The sequence below is a fragment of the Pezoporus flaviventris genome, unplaced genomic scaffold (assembly GCF_033815535.1).
Source record: "Pezoporus flaviventris isolate CSIRO_AGI_PZ_B2104156 unplaced genomic scaffold, CSIRO_AGI_Pfla_v1 ptg000213l, whole genome shotgun sequence".
NCBI classification, from domain to species: domain Eukaryota; kingdom Metazoa; phylum Chordata; class Aves; order Psittaciformes; family Psittacidae; genus Pezoporus; species Pezoporus flaviventris.
Window position 1 is genome coordinate 9,182,426 of NW_026892761.1, and position 24,861 is coordinate 9,207,286.

Here is a 24,861-nt window from a genome sequence, read left to right on the forward strand (position 1 = left end):
CAGGAGTACAGGTTGTTAAGGACCTGTGCTTAAACCTTCTGTAACTTTGAAAATTCACTGCTTATTTTACAGGGAGTTGCCTGTGCAAAGCGTTAAACAATTGAGGCATCTTTGCACAGTGCTCTTGGGCTTCATATATGGGAGGCTTCCTCTACTCAAAAGCTCAGCACTTGCCTTCATGAGGATTTTTAAATGTAAGAAAGATTACTCTTACTGCTGCATTAACTCCCCATTCCCACTGATGCTCATCAGGGGCTGACGAGGGTACAGGTTTTCTCTGTATTTAAATAAAAATTACCTTTTAAAAAGTTACTTAACATATGAAGGAAATGTATTGGTTTTCTATATAACGAAGAAGAAAATTAATAGTGGAAAGCTGTGTCTTTGGGGACATGTTGAAGCTTGATGAATTCATTTGTTGTGTTTCAACTGTACATTTGCAGTGTATGGGATTGTTTTTTAAAAGAGAGAATGCAGGTTTTTTTCTCTTGAAAGCTGCTGCTCTGGAAACGTTCCTTAGGCTCAGCAATGCTATCATGAGATAGCAGTTCTGGTGGCTCTTCGTGGAGAAACAAGGAGAGTGCCTCTGTGCTCACTCAGTGGCAGCCACCCTCCTCTTGCAGCCTGCCTGCTAAGCTGATAGCACTGGCAGTGCTGAGGGCACTGCTGCATTCGTGTCAGTTCCATTAAAGAGGCCTTAAGTAACACATCTATTATTGGTGTTTGGACTCTTTCTATTTTAAAGACACTTTAAAATAGTAGTTATGGAATATAGAAATGTAGTTGTAAAATGTAGGAATAGTTCTGTTCATTCAACACAAGAACACCCTGCCACTGGCACCTTTCTTACTTTTCATATCATGTTCTTTCTTACTTTTCATCATCTTGCTTGAGGCCAGAAGTTTAGGGTTTTCTGTTTAAGAAATAAGGGCTGGAAGAAACTTAAACTCATCCTATTTGGGTAGATAATGCAATCCTGGAGTGAAATGGTTTAGTGCTATAGCATCCTAGTGGTGGTCTGAAGGTGGCTGGGGGGGGGGCAAGGCACTGGGAGCAAGCAACAGTGTAAGTGAAGAGGAGCTGTAGCTGCCTTGTGGAGAACAAGGTTGTGTGCACACGTAGTCACCCTGTTTGATCTGCATTTGCTTGGAGGGAATACATCCTTCTGCTGTGCAAGTCTGCAAGTGTCTCAGTAAACGTTCTTTATGTGATCATACTTACTGCTACTGTCAGAGAAGCTTCACACACAGAAGCTGTATCCATCTATTGAAGCTCCAGTGCAGCCACTTGCCCTTCATGAGTTTTGCAGTCTGTGCCTCTCAGTAGCTACATCCCAGAGCAGTGCTCTCATACTCGGGATTTACCACCTCCTCAAGAAAGCCTCTGTCACCTGTCTAAAGGTCTGTTGTGTATGTCTGGTGTGTAACCTACTCTTGCTTCTCAGAAGAAGCTGTCATGGAAGCATGGCGAGATGATACCACAGCTAATGCATTCCGCCAGAGAAACACGCGGATGTGAGAGCAGCTTTGGAGACAACCGTAACTCCGGATTTGTATCTCTCGGTTCTCAGCATTCCTCAGCACACTGATTTGGCGCTGATGGCACCCAGCTCTCGGGAAAGTCTTTCCTATAGGGCTCCTTCTGGAATTAGGCTAATTTGCCACCCTTTTAAACAGATTTCAAACTTTATACTGAAGAGGGTGTTCTGGGCTGGGATGGATATTTCTCATTTCGTGGACACAGAGCCTGGCTTTCCATGAGAGCTGCCAATGAGACTGAATCCCAGGAAAATGAAGTGCAATAAAGTCGTTACGATGGTTGTAACTGAGGTTAGGAGGTTCTTCAGCTGGCTGTAAGGGACCCTTCAAACTTGGTGCAGCACAATTGCTCTACTCACTGAGTGGATGCTGCAAGCCAGGAGTCAAATGCATTCCCTTGTGTTTGAGCCTTGGTGCAGCTGAGGGGGAGTCTTTCACAGCCTTTACCACAGGAGTGGATGGCAACATGTAAGGTTTCCCCAAAGCCCCTTTATAAACAAATCCATATCAGTGTCTTTGAAAGGCATAAAGACTGCTGGCTTCAAACTCCTGAATTGATACCGCTGTAGCAGTCCTATTTCCATCGAGCACTGCGCAGCCCTTGTGGTACGTATTATTCTTGTGTTCGTTCCATTTCTAAAAGAGGAAATACAGGAACATGCAGCAAACCCAAAGGGTGAGACTTCTGACTGCGGTTAATTGCGACAAGTTGGTGACAGTGAGACCAAGGAAAATTCCACTTGCAGACAGGCTCTTTTTCTCACAGATGCTAACGGGGCTTTTCTGGTTTGTGCTCTGCCCCTTGTAGTCTTGGCTGTTGCCACAGAAATTGCCTTTCATGCAAATCTTTTCTACAAGTTCCTAAATGCAGATGTGCTTTCTTGAGACGTAGCTCCTAACATACGGAGACTGGGCAAAGGCAGAGTCTCTCCCTCCTGCCGTGGTTATCTGCAGTGCTCCAAGGGATGTGAATGACAGCAATGGATAAACACGTGAGAATCAACAGAACTGCAAAGGTAGGTCTGGTTTTCTGAGTACAGCGTATAAACAACTAAGACAAATGGGGCCTAGAGAAGGGTTTGATGTTTAATCCAGCATGGCGCTGCTGATGTGGGAAATGCTTGGTGTTCTCTTGAGCCGCACAGAAAGCTCTTTACGATGCCCATGTACTCACTGTCTCCTGGTGCTCTCTGTTGCTACAAAGCTATTAACCATAAGGAATGTCTTCCTGGGGAGGGCTCTGAATAAAGCAGGCTCCCCAGGTAGCACATACCTGTGGATAAACACATTTGTGAGATAGTAAATATGTACCTTCAAGCTTCCAGCAATCTTCCTCTATCCTGTAGTAACATTAGAGACGTGGTTATGCTGTCAGAGACTTCCAGTGACAGTCCAGGTGACTTGCTGTGTGATAGATCATTTCCCTACGTTACACACAAACCATTTTGAATACTGTATTTGTTTAAAGACTGGAACAAGCTTATGAGGGGGTTGGCTTTTATTTGTGTATTCCTATTGCATCTGCTGTAATTTTATGTATATATTCATAGATAAAATACCCTGCTGTAGCTATAAGGGTTAGAGAATGCTGAAGTCTTGATCCAAAGTCAGTGCCTTGATTGTGCTCCTGTCTGCAAGTCTAATGAGCAGGGAATTATTAGTTTCATCCTGGGTTATGATCTCAGTGTTCATTGTAAATAAACTGCATTCTGGAAATTTGAGGCGAAACACAGTGGGGTTAAAAAGCTCAGTACCAGCACGGTGAGTCCTTTTTTTGCACTCAAAAGTTGACATTGAGGCATGTAAAGCTAAGAGGACTCTTCTCCATGTGAAGTAATCAGAAATGATGTTTTTAATGACACAGAATAATACGATTTCTATACAAAGAATGGAGTTTCTATTTCTAAGAATGATATTTTCAGTTTTCTGAATTGGCTAAAGAAATGTAATGGTGGTAGCAAGCTCATTTCCCATCTTGCCGTGCGATCTTCAGACATGGCCACAGCACACCCAGTCAAATTCAGCTGAGTAACAACTGAAAAAGTCCGATTTATTTCCACTATGTAATTTATTAGCTGTTTCTAAGGTTCCTGCTCCCCTGGCAGTGCTGTTCATTGTAATAGTTGAATGTGACAACACAAAAACAACAGGAATGTGTCTTTTCTACTAGCTGGACTTGAAGCGCCACATGCCAACCATCAGTAGCTTTGGTGGGACAGGTAACGCTCTGCAGTTACCACCGTGCCCAAACTATCCCACCTTCACAAGGAAAACTGGTTCTGAAATGAACCCAGGGCACAAGCAGAGCTGGAGAAATGATGCAACTCCTTTCTTGTTGCACATACACCTGCGACACAGTCTGCACAGGAAATGTTGCACCTTGTGGTGCAATCTAAAACAGTTTGCATGACGGCCTGCGCTTAGGAAAGTTCTTGTACTGTTTGGCAACATTGTCTGTTGCCAGAGAAAAATAGGAGAGGGTTTTTAAACACGCATTAAGTTGGTAGGAGGTTTTCTCCCCTTCCAAAATGCCCAGTTCACATATTCCCATCCTGTCGGCAAACAAGTGCGATGTGGTTATGTGGGTGATGTGTGCACCCACAGCCCCAGGTGCAGGCCATCACCCCCCAGGCTCCATTTCCAGCACCTGGAGGTAGATAACGTGATTCAAAATAGGATTTGCCAAAGGTGATGCACTGAACAAGGAGTTCCTTAGCCAAGAGAAAATACTGGAGAGTCTCCATCTTCCTCAGACGATAAATCTGGGGCTGTTCTCAGGCATGCAGTCAAGCAGAAGTGGCAGTCAGGATGCAGTCAAGATGCAGTCAAGTCAAGTGCCCAGCTTTCCTGGGGAAATCTTACATGTAAAACTTCAGTTGTGTCATGGATGGAACAGTCCTGACCCAGGGAATTTTAACATCATGTAATTTATGCCAGTTAATACAAACTTCTAATCACTGGTGTGGGTGGCGGAGGTAGAACCATGGACAATTAAGCAAGCACTTAAGTAAACACCTTCGGGGGGGGGGGGGGGGAATACGCTCTGTCCGCTCCAGCTTACAGAATCCCAGACTGGTTTGGGTTGGAAGGACCTTGCAGCTCACCCAGTTCCACAGGCAGGGACACCTTCCACTAGAGCAGGTTGCTCCAAGCCCCTGTGTCCAACCTGGCCTTGAACACTGCCAGGGATGGGGCAGCCACAGCTTCTCTGGGCACCCTGTGCCAGCGCCTCAGCACCCTCACAGGGAAGAAGGGAGCATTTAGTTGTATTTGACAGTAGCTTTGTGTCCACAGCCTTGTCACTTGTATTTCTGTATCTTTGCAAATGCTGGTGACATAGTTCAAAATCCAGGTCAGTCAGTGAATTGGCTGCTCCTTATCTTCTTTATGAAGTGTTCAAACCAGTAACAGTGCTGGTTGTGATATGAAAGAAAGAAAAGCAAAGCCCCAAAAGCACTGAAATGAGCTGCTTTGTGCCATGAATCCTTTCTCATGAGGACAAGGGCATCAGCTGCTGGTCTGCCCCATGTAGATTTTGTTGAGAAAGCATTTTCAATGCAGCATTTCCTATTCAAGATGCTTGGCTTTTCTAGCTGCGTGATTGTGGGTTTGGGAGCCAGTGTCTAATTTCATCTTGCACTGCCATGGAAAGAGGAAGGAAAAGACTTTTGCCAGAGCAAAGGCAGCATGTACAAAGGCAAAGCCAGTAAAAGTTTGCAAATCCCAAGATGCTCACAAGGGCAGAGTGGTAAAATCTGTGCATTTGTGTAAGTGTGACCCAGGCAGAGCTGTTGTTGAGCAAATAGCAACTATGGGTAATTTTAAATAACTGCTATTTAATAATATTGCAGATTCAGTTTAATAATAACCAAAGGAACAAACCCCTTCAGCCGCAGTCACTGTGTAGCTTTCAGGTTTTCTGCCCTTGAAGAAAGAGATTATTTTGCAGGGATTTCTGTGACAACAGAGAACTGCTCAGTTTTCCAGGGACCCGAACACCTCAATCTAAAAGCCAAACCCCTTTTAAGTTCAACAAACCAAGAGTAAAGAGCGATGCTGCAAGCAGCTCTTCAAACCCAGCCCCACCGCCCCCCGGCTCCCAGCTCGGATGCGGTCGTGAAGCACAAAGGCGCTCCCTGGGGCGGCTGCCGGAGGGAGGGACGGACCGGACGGAGGCCGTGCGTGTGCCCGCACGGCCCCGCAGCAGCTGCCGGCGCTGCAGATAACTCCGCTGCGTGATCAGCTCCCTCTGCTCCCAGTAGCTGCGCTCCTCCGGGGCTGCCCTTGAGCGCAGCGGGGCTGGAACGGGGCTTCCAGCCTGACCCTTCCCTGCTGCTGCCGCTCCGCTTGGGCTGGGAGAGGAAGGGTTGGGGGAGATCTCATCGTCCTCCTCCTCAGGTGATGGAGTAACAGGGAGGTAACAGACAGCAAAATGAAGGTCAATGTAAGTACTGATTTATTGTATTTCTGTTGCAGCTAATGGCTGTACTTACTTCATTTGGAGTGGAAACGTGGACAGTGTAAAACCTGTATTTATCAGGATCCCTGTTCACAGCACGCCGCTAATCCTATCACAGAGCATGGGGTCTTAGTCTTTAAAATACAATCCAAATCAAGCTGAAAAAAAGTGTTTTATCAAGAACAACGGTGGGGTCAAGAAGGGCAAGGTTTTGTACCCTGCACATGAGGCAATATTACACCTTGTTAAAGTGTTACCACGAATGGTCCTGGTTGCTCATTAAGATGTCTTTTGGTTTGCATATTTTCTTGGAAATAATGAGCTTAAATGAATAACATTTGAGCCATATGTTATAATAGATATATGGGTTGGGTTTTTTTCACTGATTACTAGAAAACGGGCAATGGAAATGTGTCACCAACTTGAGCTACTTTTTGCAGAAGAAAACGTCAATGAGTTGTGCAAGCCTGGGAGGTGTTCATTCTAGGATAACACTGCAGTGCTCTTTGCGAAGAGAACTGAAGCTCAAAAGAAAGGGGTGGTGGTTGTGTTCACCTTTAGGGAATACTGCCCTGGGATGGAAGGAGGGGGGAGAAGTGGATGCATCAAAAACATGACTTTAAACTGGTTTACAGAGTCCTATGTTAATGGGTTTGCCCAAGCCTCCAGTCCCACACACGGAGACTCCTGGCATTATCCTGCTTTGTGCTAAGGAGCATTTCTTTGGCTTTGAACAGGGGTGGATGTTGCAGCGTGATGTGCAGCTGATCTCTGGCAGCTGTGACTCGGGCAGGGTCTGTGCGGTCCCCGTGTGCCTGCTGTTAATGACAGGGGAAGGGGCAATGTCCAGCTGCTGCCCTGAGCCAGGATGCACACAGGGGGCCAGGGCAGGAGAAAACCCTCCCGCATCCTTGCCCAGGGAAACATTAACATTCCAGATAAAGGCAGCTTGGTCCCAAAGGGTAGTCTTGAACAGGAATACCATTCTGGGGCAGATAACTGCGCTGGGAGAGCTGGAGGAAGCCGCAGCGTTTGGGAGTTGTGATGTCGCCGCTGATTCATTATGAATCAGAGAACAGCCACCCCTGAACTGCTGCCCTTGCGCTGCTGTCACTTCTGATGCGCCCAGGGAATCAGCAGGTCAGATGGGATGTGGGACGCATCCTGGCCCGCCTGTGCACCCAGAGCAGGGATGTACAGCAGTGCCTGAAAATCCTACAGCTTGCTCCTGATAATGCACCCTAGGAATTGTTTGCTTGTTCCCTGGACAGGCAGAGGAAGGGAAGGAAGGACCCTGCTCTACTGAGTCTCTGAAGCATCTATTGCTTAGGAGGCAGACAGAGAAAACTTGTATGCATCAGAACTTTCTGGATCTTTAAATCCACATTTGGAAATAAATGTTGTAGCAAAATGTAATTAAGATACTAAAAGCAAAGTAATTTGGTGCATATGGGCAAAACTGTTTGCATTGTGGGAGGAACCAAACCCCATAAATACATATTCTGGTTTCTAAATATCAGGAAATGGCAGTTTATTTTAACTTGAACTTAAGGCATGAGATCACACATGCAAAAATGTTGTGAATGGGAATGAAATCCTGATGGCACTGAAACAGGGAGAGGAGGGGTCTGTTGGTTCTAACACAGCTGGAATGTGATTAACTGCATTTGTGGAGAAAAACAACAGACCTGGCTTGTAATTCCCACCTCTGCAGCACTGACTAACGTGGAGCTGCACAAGTTCTGTCTCTCAGCGGTTCTGCCTCATTTGTTAAACTGGCTTTTCTTTATTGCATCCGAAACGGATTTGACCATTCAGAATTTCAAACCTGCTGATTAGCAGCTGGCTCCACTCTCAAAAAATCAATTAACCACTGAATAGGCGATAAAAGCAAGCCCTGACACCCATCCCTTGTTGAAGGTCATGCAAAAAGGTCTGAAAAGGTGTGATCAGATCACTTATATTCCAAAACACACAAACACAAAAGCATGGGCCAAGGACCTTCTGCAAGTCACAGATGTTGCACATCAAGTGGGACACAAGTAGAAGGAAGGCATGTGGAGAAAGAGCTGAGCATTCAAGGTGGATTCTCCTTTCTTCGGTGGGATGTTGAAGATGTGAACCCTGTCTACAATTAAAGGAATGGGGCAATTCAAGTGACTCAGCCTGGTGTGCTGTTTAAATGGGGCTTCTCTGGAAAGCCTGTTCCCAGCTCACCGGGCAATGGAGAATGTTTATTTCTTCAGCTTTGTTGGTGGTGAGGGGATTAACTGGAAACAGTTCTGTAAACACATCACAGGGTGTCACTGACGCATGAACATCACCGTTCAGCAAGCACAACCTCTTGCCTTTAGTTGTATCTTCTCCTCAAATACGTCCAATCCCATTTTCCTGCAGTAAAGGTGCTTGCAGATGTTTTTTTATGCGTGAAATGCAGCTGAGAAATATTTGTCCTTACCCACAAAACCTCGCATGATTAAAACTGTCTCTTTTTTAAGATTGCTTTAATAGAGTTTTTTTAAGAAGCAAATTTAAGACAGCAGACAAAAAATGTTATTTTTCATTTTAAATGCTGTGAGGTACCTCTGTGTCACGTGAAATAGTGTGTAGCAGTGAACTGATGTTCCAAATACAACTGAGTGGGAAGGGGAGGGGTAGAGACATTATGGCAGACTCGCAGGCAGGATGCTCACATTATCACTTGATAATCATGAAGGTTTTTTATGCAACATTTGCATGTATTTTATAAGGACTAAAAGGACTTCTCTTTTCTGTTGTAGGCTGAGGATAGGGATTGGAACAAGAGAGGGATCGGGAGAACTTAGTGGGCTTTTTTTGCCCTAGTAAAAGCACAGGTATTTACTGTGTATATAAAGCACAGATGTCAGTCTGTGAGTACTGAATTCTGTATTGTAGAATTGTACAATTATCAACTTTACTGAGTCCTAATTAAAATTTTCCCTCTTTTCATTAATAAACATGTGCTAACAGCTTTCATTGTGAAGATTGCCAAGGGCTGTTAGGTTTTATAGTGGGAGTGCTGCTGGGTAAGGATACACAAACAATAAAGATGTAAAAAGTCTGAGTTGCAGGGAGAATTGCTATCTTAACATCTGATCTACACCCCAATGAAGGGAGACACCCTTCCAGCTACAGGAGAACTTTTCTGCATGCCTAAGTTAACTGAACCTGTGTTAGCAGAGGTCTTGCACTGTAAATCCCTTCAGTATGGTCTAGTGTGAGGCATCCCTGCCCATGGCAGGGGTTGGAACTGGATGATCTTGAAGTCCTTTCCAACCCTAACCATCCTGTGATTCTATGTGACTAACTTGCATCACTCCAACATGGTCATGGACTGTGTGGCAGAGAACAGTGTCTCGGTAAGAGGATGCAGACGCAGCCTCTGTTTTCTAGGTCTGTGCTCTGTCGTTGTCTTGTTAGAATCTGCTCAGTGAGAGAAGAGTATCAGCACTGTCGGCGGGTGCTTTCTCATGGGGCAAGAGACTGGCCTTTAAGATGTTCTTTGTCTTGGGAGATTTCTGTCAGGGCTGCTGATGGGAAGAAGCAGCAAACGTCAAAGAAGGGGAAACAATTTGATCTCATGTGTTGCTTTAGCACTTACCACATGTGGGTTATTGTAAAGACACATTAATGAGGTTGCATAAAATAACAAAGAGCTGTACATAGCTGGCCCTCGATGGCATTTTGTGGGTGATAGCGTTAGACAGCCCATTTCCGCTCCTCTGGCAATAAAGAGAAAGTGCAGATCCCATTGGCCCCCACAGCCCAGCTTCCTCCCAGCTACACATCCTTTAAGGTCTCTGTGATCCTGGGAATGCAGTACTTGTTTATGGTTAATGGCAGGTCAGAGATGCTTCTGCTTACACTATAGAAGCGGGCTGCCACAGTGATTCCCTACATATGTCCTGGATAGCTGAAAGTGTAGATAGGGCCCAAATTTCTGATTAACAGCCCACACTGGATGAACCAGAGCCTGTAGTACACATAACCTCACCCCATGTTACTGAGTAGACCTCCACTACGTGTGCTATCAGGTCGAGCACTCACCCCATAAGCCTGCTGTAACTTTTGCGCATAGAATTACTCCCAGTGATTGTGATCACAGAATCAATTGGGGTGAGTTCTCTCAGATGTCTCCACAAATCAGACTTTGGAAAGCACAGGCAGAGTGCTGGCTTCTTCCCCAGCTCCACCATGCTTTGGTTTACTCAGCATGGCTGTACGCTCCTCATAGGAGTCTTGCTAGGCGTTTAATGTCAGTGGAACATGGATATATCAATCTAGCTTTCATAAGTGGCCCAGCTCAGTGGCTCCAGCAGGTTTTTCTAGTGCCATAGGATTCAGTGCCATCTCAAACTCTGCTGGAAAATCAACTACCAATAGCAAACTCGTTGCTGACAGAACTACAGCACTTGTCTGTATCAAAGTTCAACACTTGCTTGCATGTATATCCTATAAAATAGCTAACCACATCAGTGCCTGTGATGCTAGTCATTGCTATGAGCTTGTTACAGTCGATTTTACCAGTATTAGACTGACCCTCAACATCTGCTTCGGCATCCTGGGCTAATACTTGTTGAATCCACAGCTGGGACTCCTAAAAACTAATGGAGCTTATGTGAACAGTATTGCCTACATTCCCTTGGAGATAACACTGCGCAGAAGAAATGCTTTCACATCAGCCCTGGTGCAGTCAGGTCCTGAGAGGCTGCATGAGCAACCAGAATGTTTGGAAAGGAAATGAGAAATAAAGGGGACTTACTAGTCCTATAAACAGAGGAGCAAAGGAGAAAAGGGAGCAAAATACAAAGGTAGACCTGCTTGACCTGTTCTTACACCTTGTGCAAATGTTCCTTCTTCTCTGTTGTTATGGAGGTTAGAATTGAGCAGAAATGCCTTACTTCTGTGGTGTGGTGCTAATTGTATTGCTCTTTTCAATGTATTACTGCAGCTTTCTGCCAGGCTGTGGGCACACAAGAGTCTGTTCATGGAAGATGTTGGCAGGGCTTTTTTGCTTTGTCTTAGTGATTTGGCTGGTGTGGGGGATTTGTGCCTCCTCATATCACACTGCGACAAGAGGATGTCCTCTGAAAGGGTTTTGCATGGGACTGCTAGTTACAAGTTACTGATACCCTCTGTGTTAAATGTTTCTACCTTTTATAAATCCCTTCAGAGGCTAGTTCCAAGTCAAAAGGATAAAGACCTTCATTAAAATACCTTCCTAAGTTTCTCTACCCTTTTCAAAATGCACTGAAATGTGTCACCAAGGGCTGCAAGCCTTGGGTCACTGTCACCTGGAACTGTATCTGCGCCACCGGCTGTCCTGTTGTGCCAGTGATGGTCTGGCTCTGCTGACAGAAAATCATGAAGAACCAAATTATATAGCTGTGCACTTGTGCAATACTGAAACAGAGTACATGGAAAAGATTTGCTCTCCAGCTCTATCACTGTGTCCTGAACCATGTGTTCTGAACCTTGAAACCTAATGTGGCACTGCCTTACATGGAAAAACCTTTTGGAAAGGTTCAGGGGTCTGACATCCTCCCAGTTTGTCCATGTTCTATAGTCTGGAGGTTGTGGTCTGTCTCCATCACTTTGGTTCCAGCCCTGTGTATGGGCTATGAGATGATCCGTGAACAGATTTTTTCCACCTAAGTCAGGTTTTCCAAAGTGTCCTATGATTTTTAATCTTTACTTTTTTAGTCCCCTGCTTGGCTTGCCATTGAGATGGTCTCAAGGGTTCCTGGGTATCACTGCTGCCTACAGATGTGAGCTCACATGCCCTAAGTTGAGCTCGACAGAGCAGAGACCACCTTTCAAAATCTGAACCATTCTGCTTTGAAGGTACCCTGCTGTGGGCTACTTGCCCTTGGATGCTGGCACAGCTTTATTGTGCTGTGCTTCACGAGAAGGGACCCCTCTGCTGAACAGGTTTGTGACTTTCATGGTGTCAGTTTAAAGTTTAACTCTTCATTCAGTGTGAGTGCCCTGAATATATCACCTGCCTTTGCCGAATGACAAGGTGGTCAGTGGAAGAGCTTGGCTGTTGAACACAGAACTCCCTGTTGCTTTCATTGACCTGGCGGCTCTCTTGCTTCACTTGTTCTGCAGCAAAGCAGTTCCAGCAGTGCCTAGGGAAAGAAATGAGAGAATAGTTGGAATAATTTATCCTGCTAGGACCTGCTGCAGTCATGTTTGAGTATAGGAGGAATCTCCTCACTCCATGTGACTTAGGTTGCAGTCTCTGCAGAAATCCTCACTGATGTGTACAGGCCAAATTCTGACCCAGTGAAAATCAGCATATTTAAAACAAATTAGATTAGCGTAGTTTCAATACATTGTCTGATTAAATAATCAGAACCACCAATGTGTTTAGTACGCTATTTCCACAAGACTTAGCTGGGGAAATGTCACATTTAGATGCCATTAAAACCGTACCGTGAACCTCTTATTTGTGTTGGTGCAGCTAGGAAGGACAGCCTTGTCTCGTGCACTAGTTCATGGGTTCAGGCTTCCTGGCTCTGCCACTGATTTCCTGTGTGTGCCTGGATAAGGCTCTTCACATTGCAGTTGCCTGGTTGCAAATGGGGGAGAGTGTTTCTCTGCCCATCATCTTCGGGTCAGAAGTAGGGGGTCTTGTCTTTCAGCGAGAATGTACAGCATTTGACAACAAGGGATCTACAAGTGTTGCTGATGGATAATAGGAAAAGTTGGCTGATTTCCTCTTTATTTTGATAACTGCAACAATGTGTGAAGCCCAAGCCAAGCCTGGACTGTGCTTTGTGGTGGGATTCCTGGAGGCCTGCCTTCAACACAGGTGGTTCAGAGCATTTGGCATGGTCCAAATAGAAAGTGGACTCCCACTTCAAGGCAAGAAGGCTGTTTTAACAAGGCTAGGATGCAAGGTAAATGGGGCTGTTGTTCATCTCTGGCAGCTGCTGAGGTACAAGCCCATGTATCATAAAAAGGCCATTGTTCATGGTCACCCTGACCAAGAAATGCATGTGGCGAACAACAAGCCATTTTCATCGGCTGAGCTGACAAATTGCTTTATTCCTGCTGCAACTTCAAGCCAGCTGTTGCTTTACAGCAAATGCTCTGGACAAAAATGCAAGGCATCACATTTCCTGTTTGGGTACTATCTCTTTGGACATTACTTGCATGTTCTGATAAGAAACTAATGCTTAAAATCAGCCAGTGTCCCACTGACTGGGAAGCAGTCAGTCTGGGTTTAAAGCTGCAAGAAAATGGTATCTTGTACTGCAAAACGCTATGTCCACAGCTCACTCTACCCTTTGCACAAATGCCTTGGGTGAATCAAACTGCATGCTCTTACCCTTCTTATTTTTTTAACTTTCACTTTGTGCAGAGTAGCCAAATACCTCCGAAAATATGATAAAAATAAAACATGGTGATCTACACACTCACAATTGCCAGAAATTTACGGGCTTCAGCTGAGAGAGGTAGGGCTGCTCAGTAGTGAAGAAGCTGGGAAAGATGGATATTTGCTATCTCACAGTTCCTGTGACCTTAGGATTTCTTGCTTCTTCTTTCTTGGTTTCCTGTCTAAAAGAGCACTCTATGAAGATGCTGCGAGATATACTGGAGATAGAGGTATTCAGATACAGGTAATGTCTGTGTGATGGAGAGAAACACAGGCACTGTTTCAGGTGTGCTTACCTGAAGAAATGCTCACAGACACACTGACCAGCCATGAAGACTTAGCAGCCAGCAGAGCTGGTGCCACTGTGTGCATAACTAGGTTTCTCTCTCAGCTGATGTGTCACATAAGTTATTAGCCTGGGATGCTCTGAATCAGTATGATCCAGCCCTGCAGTCTGGGGTAGATGTGGATGCTGACAGCTGAGTCTGGGTCATCACAAGCACCACAGCTCTCCAGCAGCATTTCTGCCATTGATGTTGCCACTGAGCACTTATTACTCCCCTTAGCATTGATGTTGCTGAGAGATCTGCTTTTCTAAGACTGAGAAAAGACAAAGTTTAAAGGAAAACAAACAAAGTCAGGATGGTTTTGATGTTTGGTTGTGAAGGATTTTTTTGGGAGGGTAGGTAAAAATAATCAGACTTTTCCAGATGCAGTTGAAGTCCCTGGATGAGCTGGGTAGCAGGCAGCAAGGCACAAGGTTCAATTTTGGATGGTTGATGTGTTTTTTCTGCACCTTCTGACAAAGAATGCACAGAATAGCAATGGGAAAACACCTGGTTTTCATACGGAGATGTGGTGAAGTAATGAGTCTAAGTAATGAACATTAGCACTGCTCTTCCTTGGGGGGAAAAGGTACTGAAAAAATATATTGTTTTAATATTATTATTATTATATATTTCTTTACTGCATGGAGCCCAGCAGACACAGGCTGTAAATGTTACAACTCACCGAAACCAATGCACTGAGAAATGGTGGTTAATGCAAAAATGAGTGGACTTGAGTTAAACTGAATTAAATCTCTTTACCAGGGTTTGTAGCCATAGGACAAGGGGCGATGGGTTCAAACTGAAACAAGGGGAAATTAAGGTTAGACATAAGGAAGAAGTTCTTTACTGTGAGGGTTTTGAGGCTCTGGCACAGAGTGTTCAGAGAAGTGCCCCATCCCTGGCCGTGTTCAAGGCCAGGCTGGAGACAGCCCTGAGTGACATGGTTTTGTGTGACCCATGGCAAGGGATTGGAACTGGATGATCTTAAGGTCCTTTCCAATTCTAACTGTTCTATGATCCTATGAAATTAAGGAGGAGATAAACACCAAACTAGACACAAACCAACACTTCTGCTGGTGCAGTAGAACAGTGCTGGTCTGTTTTCTCTCTCTAGAACACCTTGGCGAAGGCGCTTTATGACAACAAGGCAGAGTGCTCGGATGAGCTGGCCTTCCGCAAAGGAGACATCCTGACGGTTCTGGACCAAAACGTCATCGGCAGCGAAGGCTGGTGGAGATGCTCCCTCCATGGCAGGCAGGGCCTGGCCCCCGCTAACCGCCTGCACCTACTTGCTGCCTCACAGGCTGCCCTGCTGCCTCCTTCCACCCGGAGCGGTGCCGCAGAGTCACCACCCGGCCCGCAAAACATCTACCAGGTTCCTTCCATCCCCAAGCCCACTGTGCTGTCATCTGCCTATGAGAAGATGGAGGGGTGGGTTAAATCTCCAGCGAGGGTCTCCTCTCCACCTGCCCAAGCAATATACCAGGTACCAGCCGTGGCTGCACAGCTGCTCAGTGAAAGGACGCAGAGCTCAACAAGCCAGGTAAGAACATAAGCAGCTATAAAAGTAGTAAGTGTTACTATTAAAACTATCATTGGGAGCAGGAAAGTAATAACTGCTGTTGTCCTGGACATCTCAGTGGAATTCACAGCAGAGCCATTCAAATAAATGGTGTTTAGGAAACTCCCATCAATTCTGTTACAGTTCATAGCATTGTATGAGAAATGCTGCTCTGGGCAACATATAGTACTCTCTATATTCTGTAGTCCCTCACTTTTCCCTCACAGTTTAAAGAGGCTGTCAAATAAGACAGGAAGTAAAGAATATACCATGTGTTTTGGAAGAATCTAGAAACGGTTTACAAACCTACCCCAAAGTTAAAATAACAAGACACAGAGCTTTTTCCTCTGTTGGTCTACAGCATCCAGAGTCCTCTGGGCACATGTGGGGTCTTTGCACCCATCTGCACAGGAACATGATTTGTAATTAAAAAAGCCACCCTTTGCTGTGTGATTGATGTCTCTGGTGTAGTTTTATTATTTCCAGCACCTCAGTAAGTGCTGTGATCTGATTTCTCCACATTCCTAACCATAAAGAAGCCATTTGCAAACTCAGTGTGAGATGGATACAAATTGTCCATGTCGTGCCAGCAAAACAGGCTGAAAAATGTTCTTGATCTGGATGAATGGCCCCATAGAAGATGTCCTTGGCTATTCCTGTGTCTCTGTCATTTCATGAGTTTATATACCTAAGCCTTGTTTACTCTAACAGAGAAAGACAAAACATCTTAGGCTGCTTTTAAGAAGTTCAGATTTGCCTGAGCTGCCTCTTGCACAACACCCCAGCTGTTACTACACCAACTGTACCGTGGTGGTCACAGATGCACAAGGAGGCTCGGGGGTGAACAGGCTCTGTGAGGGCACAGGGAACCTCCGCAGTCTGGGCAATCCCATGTAGACCCTATGGGACAACTGGCAAAGTTCCTGGCATACTCAGCTGCCCTCTGAGCAGCTGGGTAAAGCCACTGTAAATCTTTGAGGGAGCTGATTGAAAGCAATAAAGCACAGCAAAATCCCCCAAAGCCTGTGTGCTTTCACCCTATTGAAAAAGCTTTGTCAGCTCTGCCTAACATCAAGGCACCTTCTTGCTTCACTGTGCCTGAAAGTACTTTAAAAAATGGCAAGAAAAGATACTCGGTTTAGTTTCCTTTCTGCGGTACACTGAACGAGATCCATCCATCTGAAAACAGACCTGAGCTAAAGATGCCTTTCCTTTTACCCTTTTAGCTCAGGAAAGTCTCTTCTTCTATGCCTCTGTTTGCAAGTAAGTTGGCTTATGTCACAGAGCACTAGAGGAATTGTGCTCATTCCTTGCTCCCTTCCTTCATGAAGCAGGCAGTTGTAAAGCTGGACCCTTGTTCCTCTGAATTCAGTGGCTACACCACTCACATGGTGGGGAACACTACCTCCAACATTAAATACTGTGATTTCTCTTTTGCAGTAGCGTTTCTGTGGGTCAGTAACGTGAAGTCCATTTATGAACTCCTTGTGGAAAGCTAGGCTAAACCCATCCTGAACAAACAAAATTCAGTGGTTTGGAAGCTGATTTTTAACAATGTCCTCCCCAAACATTCATACTTTGGCACCTTAACTCACTGTCCCACCAGTCATGGCCCTTCAAATTACATTTTGAGCAAACAGGAGAATTAGTCTGTAACTGACCTCATGTAATTCTCGTATCAGACTTCTCTATGGACTGGTCAGGACATCAAGGTTACTCCTTCCAAATGAGTCAGTCTTTCATAAATACAGAATAATGTGTCTCAGCCTGTACCTTTTTGTTGCTCGTACTTCCACTAAATATGACTTGACCTGATGGCTCTGTGGGCCTGAAGAAGTAGAAATTCCCCCACTTACTCTTTTTAGTGGTTCTGCTTTTGGGTAGTCTAAAGATTAAAGTGATAAGCTGGGTTTTCCCTAAATCTTTTCCTTCCCCCGGTTAGTAAGGCAGATCACCTTTGGTTTGTATGTGCCAATTCTAATCTGAAATAAAGCAGAAATGCTGGCAAAGGAGAATTCTGGGGGAAAAAAAAACACCATGCAGGCTTGTAAGGTCAGTTCCTGTCTATCACTGTCAGTGAAAAGCTGGAAGGTTTTTAATCCCTTAAGAGTGATTACTCTGACAGTGGCCTATTCAACTTGAGTTTTCAAAGATGTCCTGAGCTTAGTGCTCGCTGCAGCTCTCTCACTGTTGGTTTTTCTCCCCCTCTAAGCATCTGTTTACTCTCCCGAGAGCGTGCTGGGCTTCAGTCCCAAGTATCAGGAGTGAGGTGTATGATGTTCCATCCACACAGCGCCGGGAGTCCTTGCTCATGCAGGTGAGTCCAGCCATGGTCCCCCCTGCAGCTCTGACCCTGCAGGACTTCAGAATAGAGTTTCAGGTAAATTCTGGTGGTTTCCTGTTCACTTTTTGTAGAATTTGGCAGAAAATAATCTATTTTTAGGGAAGTTCAAGATGTAAAGCAGTTCTCTTTGGAGTTTGGTAGATATTTAGAGAAATGTAGCTTATCTGGTACATTTCTAAGAAACACTTCTTGTTTTACCACTACTGAATAATCATTTGATCAGGAAGATTCCAAGATGTTCATAGAAGAGTCACTAGTGCATGTGCAAAAAGAAACTAAATGTCACCCACACCACTTGCCTCCTGGGCAAGAAAATGCAAGGGATTAGGCACACTCAGGGTAAGGGCAACATGTTGGCTGCATCTACTGCTGAAGCATCTTGTTACATGATCTTGCTCTTGCTAACATGCTGCCCTGAGGAGAGCAAATGTCACCGTATCGCCTCTACACCTCACTGCAGCCCATGTAGGTCACCAGGATGGGACAGACGCCAGGACCCATCCTGTCATCTACCACACAAAGGTGCATGTGGGACTGGAGCATGTCCACAGAGCCTACATACATACCTTATGCTCCTGACACTGCAGGGTTGAACCCACTCTAATTCATTTATTGTTAAGTTATCCAAAACCTCCATTGTGTTATCCACTTTGTATACGTGGGGTGATCCCTGCTCAGACCAAAAGTTAGGCAATTAGGTGGTGGCTGCCTTGCACAATGCAGTATATCACCTGAAAGCCTTTGACTCTGTCCAAGTCTTCAGTGGGGTCTCAACAGGGTTGAAGTCAACCTGGTTTTATTGCCTTTGACTAGATTGGTTCCACTCCGCCCACAGCACGAAAGGGCGCTGTGCTTGCCAGATCCACCGAGTGTTTCCAGGAGGAGCAGAAGCAGCTTTACAACATCCCATACAGCCCAGAAAAGGCAGGAGGTGTTACCCAGAAAGACTCACCAGTGGGCAATGTAAGTAAGGCTTGCTGCACACGAGAGAATAATCTCTCATTACTGGGATGTTGTGCATGTGTGCTGAACCTCCCTCAAGGTGATGGCAGGGGTAAGACCAGCACATCTTCAGTGTAGTGCTTTGTCCTTCCTATTAAAGAGACAAATGCTGCCTGGCTCCTGGATAGTCACGGTACCTACCAGGACTAAAGCTACACCTGTGATCGCGTTTGATTTTTAGATTACAGGCAACATCATCTCTTGCCTTGACTTCTTTTTATGACAGTGCAAAAAGCAAATTCAGTACGCTACATTCTTGAATGTCTGTAATATTCAAACAAATAGAAATGAATGGTCCCTATTCCTTGCAGCACTCTCCTGACACTTTTTTGGGGAGTGAAGCACACCTGGTTTCGGGGGGTGGGTCAGGCTTCCCCCTATTTGATAAGTACCATCCTTAAAAAAAGGACTGATCTGAAATTTCACAACAAAGAAAATGCCTCAATGGAAAACTCTTTATGAGTTGAGTGCCAATTACTTCAGGTTTCCTGAATGGTTTTAAGATCCAAAAGAATTTTTACAGGCTCCTTAGCACACGTGCCCAGGGCTAAGATATGGATCTTGCAGCAGACTAGCCAGCACAGGAAATCTGAGGCTTCCTGGTTTTGTGGATTTAAAAAGAAATGCTGCAGGTTCATGGGTGCCTCATGATTAGAGAAACCAGCCTTGCGCAGAGCCTGTTCAGCTGTGACAGTAGGACTGGTGCTACCCAGAACTGGGGTGCTGGCATATGAGCAATTGTTCACTAAAGCTAGCATTCCTGATAGCTTCATGGCTGTTAGCAGCTGTACCCATCAGCTGCAACAGTCTGGGAGCAGGTTTCCTTCCAGAGACATGGTTTATTGCTGCTTCCAAAATCAAATTTTCTTAGAATTCTTTGTTTGTGGGCAATTCAGAAAAAATCTGGCTTTGGTCTGAAACACCCATGTCTGGGCTCCCCTTCTCACACACATCTTCTGCAAATGGGGAAGCCTGACCTGGCCAGTTCTTCATAAAAAACTTATTATAGACCAGTTCCTTCAGATGTTTATTGATGCTGCACAGTCCTATAGCTCCTTGCACTCCCTAGTGCTTGTGCTTCATGTGTGTAATGCATCCAGGTACAATCCCTCCCGAAGTGCCTGTTAGTATTAGTCTGTATTTTCTTACACAAGAAGTGGTCCTGCATTCACGATTTCCAGCTTTGACTTCAGCTGTACAGAGACATTTTTCAAGGCATGGGGCAAGTTCTGTTTCCATCTTAGCAAACCTGTATCTCTTATTGCAGTTACTTGAGAGCTGCATACCTTTACGGGCTCTAAAAATTCAGTTTTGTTTCTTGTTTCAAACAACAGTTTATAAATCCTGTGTGCTCTGTTGCAGTTATATGATGTCCCTCCCAAAAGAGAAAGTGATGTTGCAGAAAATGAATCTCAGAAAAAGTGCTGGGGGCATTACAATACTTTGCCAAATCCTCGCAAGTCAGAATGGATTTATGATATTCCAGTATCACCTGAAAAAACAGGATTAAAAAACCCTTCTGGCCATTCCCTGGAGAACCAGGTGCTGTATGACATACCACCAGCCAGGTACAAGGCATTAACAACAAATACAGAAGCCAAAGCTGCAAACCCACAGTTATATGATATTCCACCAATGCAACGGAAATTAACATTTCCAGATATCCATCTTTATGACGTTCCATCCTCACGGGATGTGCTCCTTTTGCCACAAAACGGTAGCTGTGATGTCCCCCCACTTCTCGTGGCTCCGAAGGCTGAGAATCAGATCTCTGAAGAGAATGTTTATGATATTCCAAAAGGTTTGCCCACTGTTGTGGAGTCCAAGGAAGAGCTGGAAAAAAGCAGCGATAATTCTGGAGAGCAAGCATACAGTGCTTCTCCACAGCTTTCAAGAGATGCTAAATTAGAACAAGACAGATTATCTGTTTCTAGTGTGGACAGCAGAACCAGCACCCTCTCTACATCCTCGAACTCTTCTGCTGAGTCTTTTTCTATCTCATCATCAGAAGAGCCTGCCAAAGAAATTAAACTGGACCTTGATGTAGCCATAGAGACCCTGACTAGATTGCAGCACAGTGTATCCAGCTCTGTTGCAAGTTTAATGATCTTTGTGAGTAGTAAATGGAGGTTACAAGAACATCTAGAGAAAAGCATTGAGGAAATTCACAGAGCAGTCGATCACATAAAAGTATCACTGGGAGAATTCTTGGCCTTTGCTCAACTTGTAAAGGTAAACGCCTCTTACCTCTCTGATAACAACATTCAGACCAGAATTAAAAAACAGCTAGAAATTCTCACAAACTCCTTCAAAATTTTAACAGAAACAAGAGAAGCTCTAAACAACTGCAGCTGGTCACTAGAGGCTTTGGTCCTCAGGAAACCTCAAAACAACCCAGATGATCTTGATCGCTTTGTTATGGTAGCCCGCACGATTCCAGATGATATCAAGAGGTTTGTATCCATCATCATTGCCAATGGAAAGCTCCTCTTCAGAAAGAATGAGAAGGAACAAGAAATGAAACAATCAAAAGTGATCCCAGAATACAAAATGGCAAAACAAATCACAGTGCTGAGAAGAACAGAAATTGATTCGCTTCAAACAAATACTCCTGATAAATCCAATCAAAATCAGGCCTCTTCTGAGAAGCCAAAAGAAAATGCCACTGAGGACTCTGATTATATTCAGTTACAGGTTAGTATAACTGGATTTTACTACCTAGCTACATTCTTCAGGGTTTGCAAACACTAAGCTATTAGCACTCATATCTTTGCGTTGATGCCAAATTCAGTTTGCATTACTTCTATTTTCCAGACTTCACATGAATTCAGGATTTTGTTACAGGGCTGGATGGCACATGTAGAATGATCATTTGAAGTGGCATTTGAGAATTTAGGCAGCCAGCCAGCACTGAGAAAAAATTTTTAGCTTCTAGGTGGGGATTGCCAATTTGCTGCTTCTAACTAGTAGTTCTCTTCTTGCCAATACATTTTGTTTGATTCTGACATGACGCTACAGGAGATGTTCACTTTCTAACCTGAGGTATATTGGAAAGCATGCTTTAGTAAAAAGTTTTGCTTTAACAAATTAAACTCTTACTGTGAATTATCAGATTTGTTAGAAGCATTCTGGATGCTTGTTAGAATCATTCCCCTTACAATTACTGAAATGTCTACAAGAATGTAACTCTTGGTTTCACAAAGTAATGCTGGCCTCTCCTTAGAATTTCAGAAACGTTATGTTTTGCTGATGTTGGTTTCAGTCTTAGCTCTCGCTGGATCAGACATGAAATTTTTAGTAGGAAAAACCCTATAGTTGCTTCTAATAAGCATACTATTTTTGTTGCAACATGAAGGCTGCATAGTAAGTAGTTATTTCACCCTGAAAGAAGAGGAAAAACACATTCGTATTTAAATATTTAATGTAAACCATTTCAAATTTGCTTTCATTTTGATTTGTAACAGGCACAGAAAATCATTTCAGGTAAAGAAGTCACAAAGAAGAGCACACACTCAAAACCAAAGGTATTTCTGATTTTGAAAACTATTACTTATGAGGACTCCTGGTCCCCGATTGCTAAAATTCAAAGTAATTTGCATTTGGATACACATATCTATACAGAGAGATCGATTTGGTTTCTCCTAGTTAATTTTTCCAGAAGTAGTTCTTAGAATTACTGCCGAAAACTTGTGGAAAGCATTTCTTTTCCTCAAATGGAATGAACCACTATAGTTTAAAGTTATACTATTTATTTGCTTTACTTTGTGTATCATATGGGGTAGGGCTGTGAGAGTAGTTCAAATACCTTGTATACCACTGGCATAAGGATTGACTCTACTGTTGTTGTACAGTTTTAGTCATTCATAATCCTCATGAAGTCAGCACCATTAAAGATCAAGACTGAGTGTTTTGTACTATCTGAAAGCCTGAAATCCAGATCGTATATAAAGGATTGATGTTACACTACAGCACTTTGTGTGCTATCCATTATTAAAACTGTATTCAGTGACAATCAGGAGAAAACACCACTTTGAAATTGAGTACATTATGGAAAGAGAAATGATAGTAAAAGACTTCTGGGATGTGGCAATTTGGAGACTATTAACTAACAAAACTCCCTGTAAGTGAAGGATAGCAGGTAGAGTAAAATAATAAACAGTGTGCCACCAAGCTGAGTCTATTTATTTTTATTTAACCTTTTTCCAGGTTTTGCCATCTGCAAAGAAGACTGTGATTCAAAGCAAGCAGGACTCTGCAAAAAAAATAGCTCTCCCCGAGCACTGCAGGCTGTGTTTCGGTGCACTTCACAAGGCAATTGGTGTATTTACTATGAGTCTGAACAACAACCAGCCGCCCGAAGTCTTCATATCCCACAGCAAATTGATCATTATGGTGGGACAAAAGTTAGTGGATTCTCTCTGCCAAGAGACTCAAGACAGGGATGCTCGGAACGACGTTCTCCACAGCAGCAGCCGGTTCTGCAGCCTCTTGAAGAATCTGGCTCTCGCTACTAAAAATGCTGCAATACAATATCCAAATGCAGATGCCATTAGGGGACTTCAGGACCAAACTGAGGAGCTGTCTAAATACACACAGCAATTTAGAGCAATGATGGAGTGAAAGACACTGCTGTTTTTACAGATTCTTCATTGTTGCTGCTCCTCTGGCATGAGGCAGTCAAGGGAGACAAAAGAAGCTCAGTGACACTAACTTTAAGTCACCTCTAAGAACTCCTGCTGGGAAGTTCCTGGGTGCTGGTGCACTTTTAGTAGGTGGAGATCCACACAGCAGCAGATGTAGAAAATGTAGAATTAAATCTGTATTTTCTTCTCCATTCTTTAGATCCTGCCTGATTATGTCCTCAGCTTAGTGTCTGGGCAGGAATGTCTGTTGTGTATTAGAGCAAAATTATTTTATTATCTGGCTGATTTCTTATTTTTTAATTTCTATATAGGTCAGATATTTTTCCTTTATTTTTACTTTCTTATTCAGGTATGTCAAGTCTCTTTTTAGACTTTGCTGCACAATGTTCTGTAATTTATAATATCCCATCATCGTTCCCTGAGGACTTTACTCACAATTTCTAATTATATTTTTTCAAGCAGCAGAGAATTTTATTTATTTTTTTTTAAATACACGAATGTGATGCATGTATTATATGACAAACTCTGGCAAGTACTGCACGTATCCTAGATGTTAATGGGAAATGCTCCAGCTGGTAGCTGAGCACAGAGGAGAGTAAACTTGGAGGAGTCCTGGCTCCTGGTAAATCTACAGGGAGCTACATATCAGCATAGAACCATAGAACACCAGGTTGGAAGGGACCTCAAGGATCACCTGGTCCAACCTTCCTAGGCAAAGCATGACCTAGACCAGCTGCCCCAACACCTTGTCCAGCTGAGTATTAACAGTATCTAGGTTGGGGAATTCACCACTTCTTGGGGAGATTCTGTCTGATTGTTTTCATTGAGAAATATTTCTCTCTTGTGTTCACTTGTAATCTCCTCAGGAGTGACTTGTGCCCATCACCTCTTGCCTTTTCCATGTGACCCCTTGTAAAAAGGGAGCCTCTCCATCTTCTTTGTTCTAGCTTTTAAATACTGGGACAGTGGTCCTGCCGCAGCCTGGAGCTGTTCCCAGCATTGCTCCAGCTGAAACAACAATTTCAGTCACTGAACAAGCAGTTCAGTTCAGTACTATGCAGTGCTTGCATAGTACAGGGCCTGTACTATGTTGGCCTGTGCAACTTGCCGGACTTTATCCCCATATAGCCTGGATCTGAACTACAACAGTGGCCGGCCACCACCCAGGCAGACTGTACTCCTGCGTTGTGAACGTCCCAATTAGTTTATTTTAAAGGTTTTATCTGAAATCTCAAAGCCGGGCCTTTATTGGCAGTGTCGTACCTGTGTCTTTGTCCTGGACCATTACCTTTGTGCGCAGTTACAGCTAACTGGCACTGCCCCGCTGCACACACGCTGTGGAAACCCAGCTCATCTTCCTCGGCTGCACCTTCCCTTGGCAGTCGCCACGGCTTTTACCGCTATTTAAGCACCGGTACCTGTCAAGAGTACTGTTTGCACAGCCCGGTGCACGAACCGCAGCTCACGTTGGCTCTGAGCTGTATTAAACTCGTCCCTCGCGTGACCGTCACCGCCCCTCCCGCCTCAGCGGCCCGGGCAGCGGCAAGGCGAGCAGGGGCACCCCGCGGCCCACTCCTGCA

At 44.4% G+C, this 24,861-nt stretch overlaps 1 protein-coding gene across 5 annotated transcripts; it reads left to right on the plus strand.

Annotated features, from left to right (window-relative positions):
- Positions 1-2,105: 2,105 nt before the first annotated feature.
- Positions 2,106-23,722, plus strand: CASS4 (Cas scaffold protein family member 4). Of its 5 annotated transcripts, none has more exons than XM_061441358.1 (7): positions 2,106-2,554; positions 14,846-15,274; positions 17,505-17,609; positions 18,450-18,599; positions 20,001-21,332; positions 22,103-22,162; positions 22,845-23,722. In XM_061441358.1, exons 1-7 carry the CDS (start codon positions 2,510-2,512, stop codon positions 23,256-23,258), a joined length of 2,535 nt encoding a protein of 844 aa, XP_061297342.1. In that variant the 5' UTR covers positions 2,106-2,509; the 3' UTR covers positions 23,259-23,722. The 5 variants fall into 5 exon arrangements, with proteins under 5 accessions (XP_061297342.1, XP_061297344.1, XP_061297346.1 ...); XM_061441359.1 differs by lacking the exon at positions 2,106-2,554 and adding an exon at positions 5,651-5,982; XM_061441360.1 differs by lacking the exon at positions 22,103-22,162.
- The last annotated feature ends 1,139 nt before the right edge of the window (positions 23,723-24,861 follow it).

Excerpts from the sequence above, each read along its gene's own strand:
- CASS4 (XM_061441358.1), top strand. The coding sequence starts at position 2,510 with ATGACAGCAATGGATAAACACGTGAGAATCAACAGAACTGCAAAG. Across the intron at positions 2,555-14,845 it reads GAATCAACAGAACTGCAAAG|AACACCTTGGCGAAGGCGCT; the intron begins GTAGGTCTGGTT and ends TTCTCTCTCTAG. Across the intron at positions 18,600-20,000 it reads AAGACTCACCAGTGGGCAAT|TTATATGATGTCCCTCCCAA; the intron begins GTAAGTAAGGCT and ends GCTCTGTTGCAG.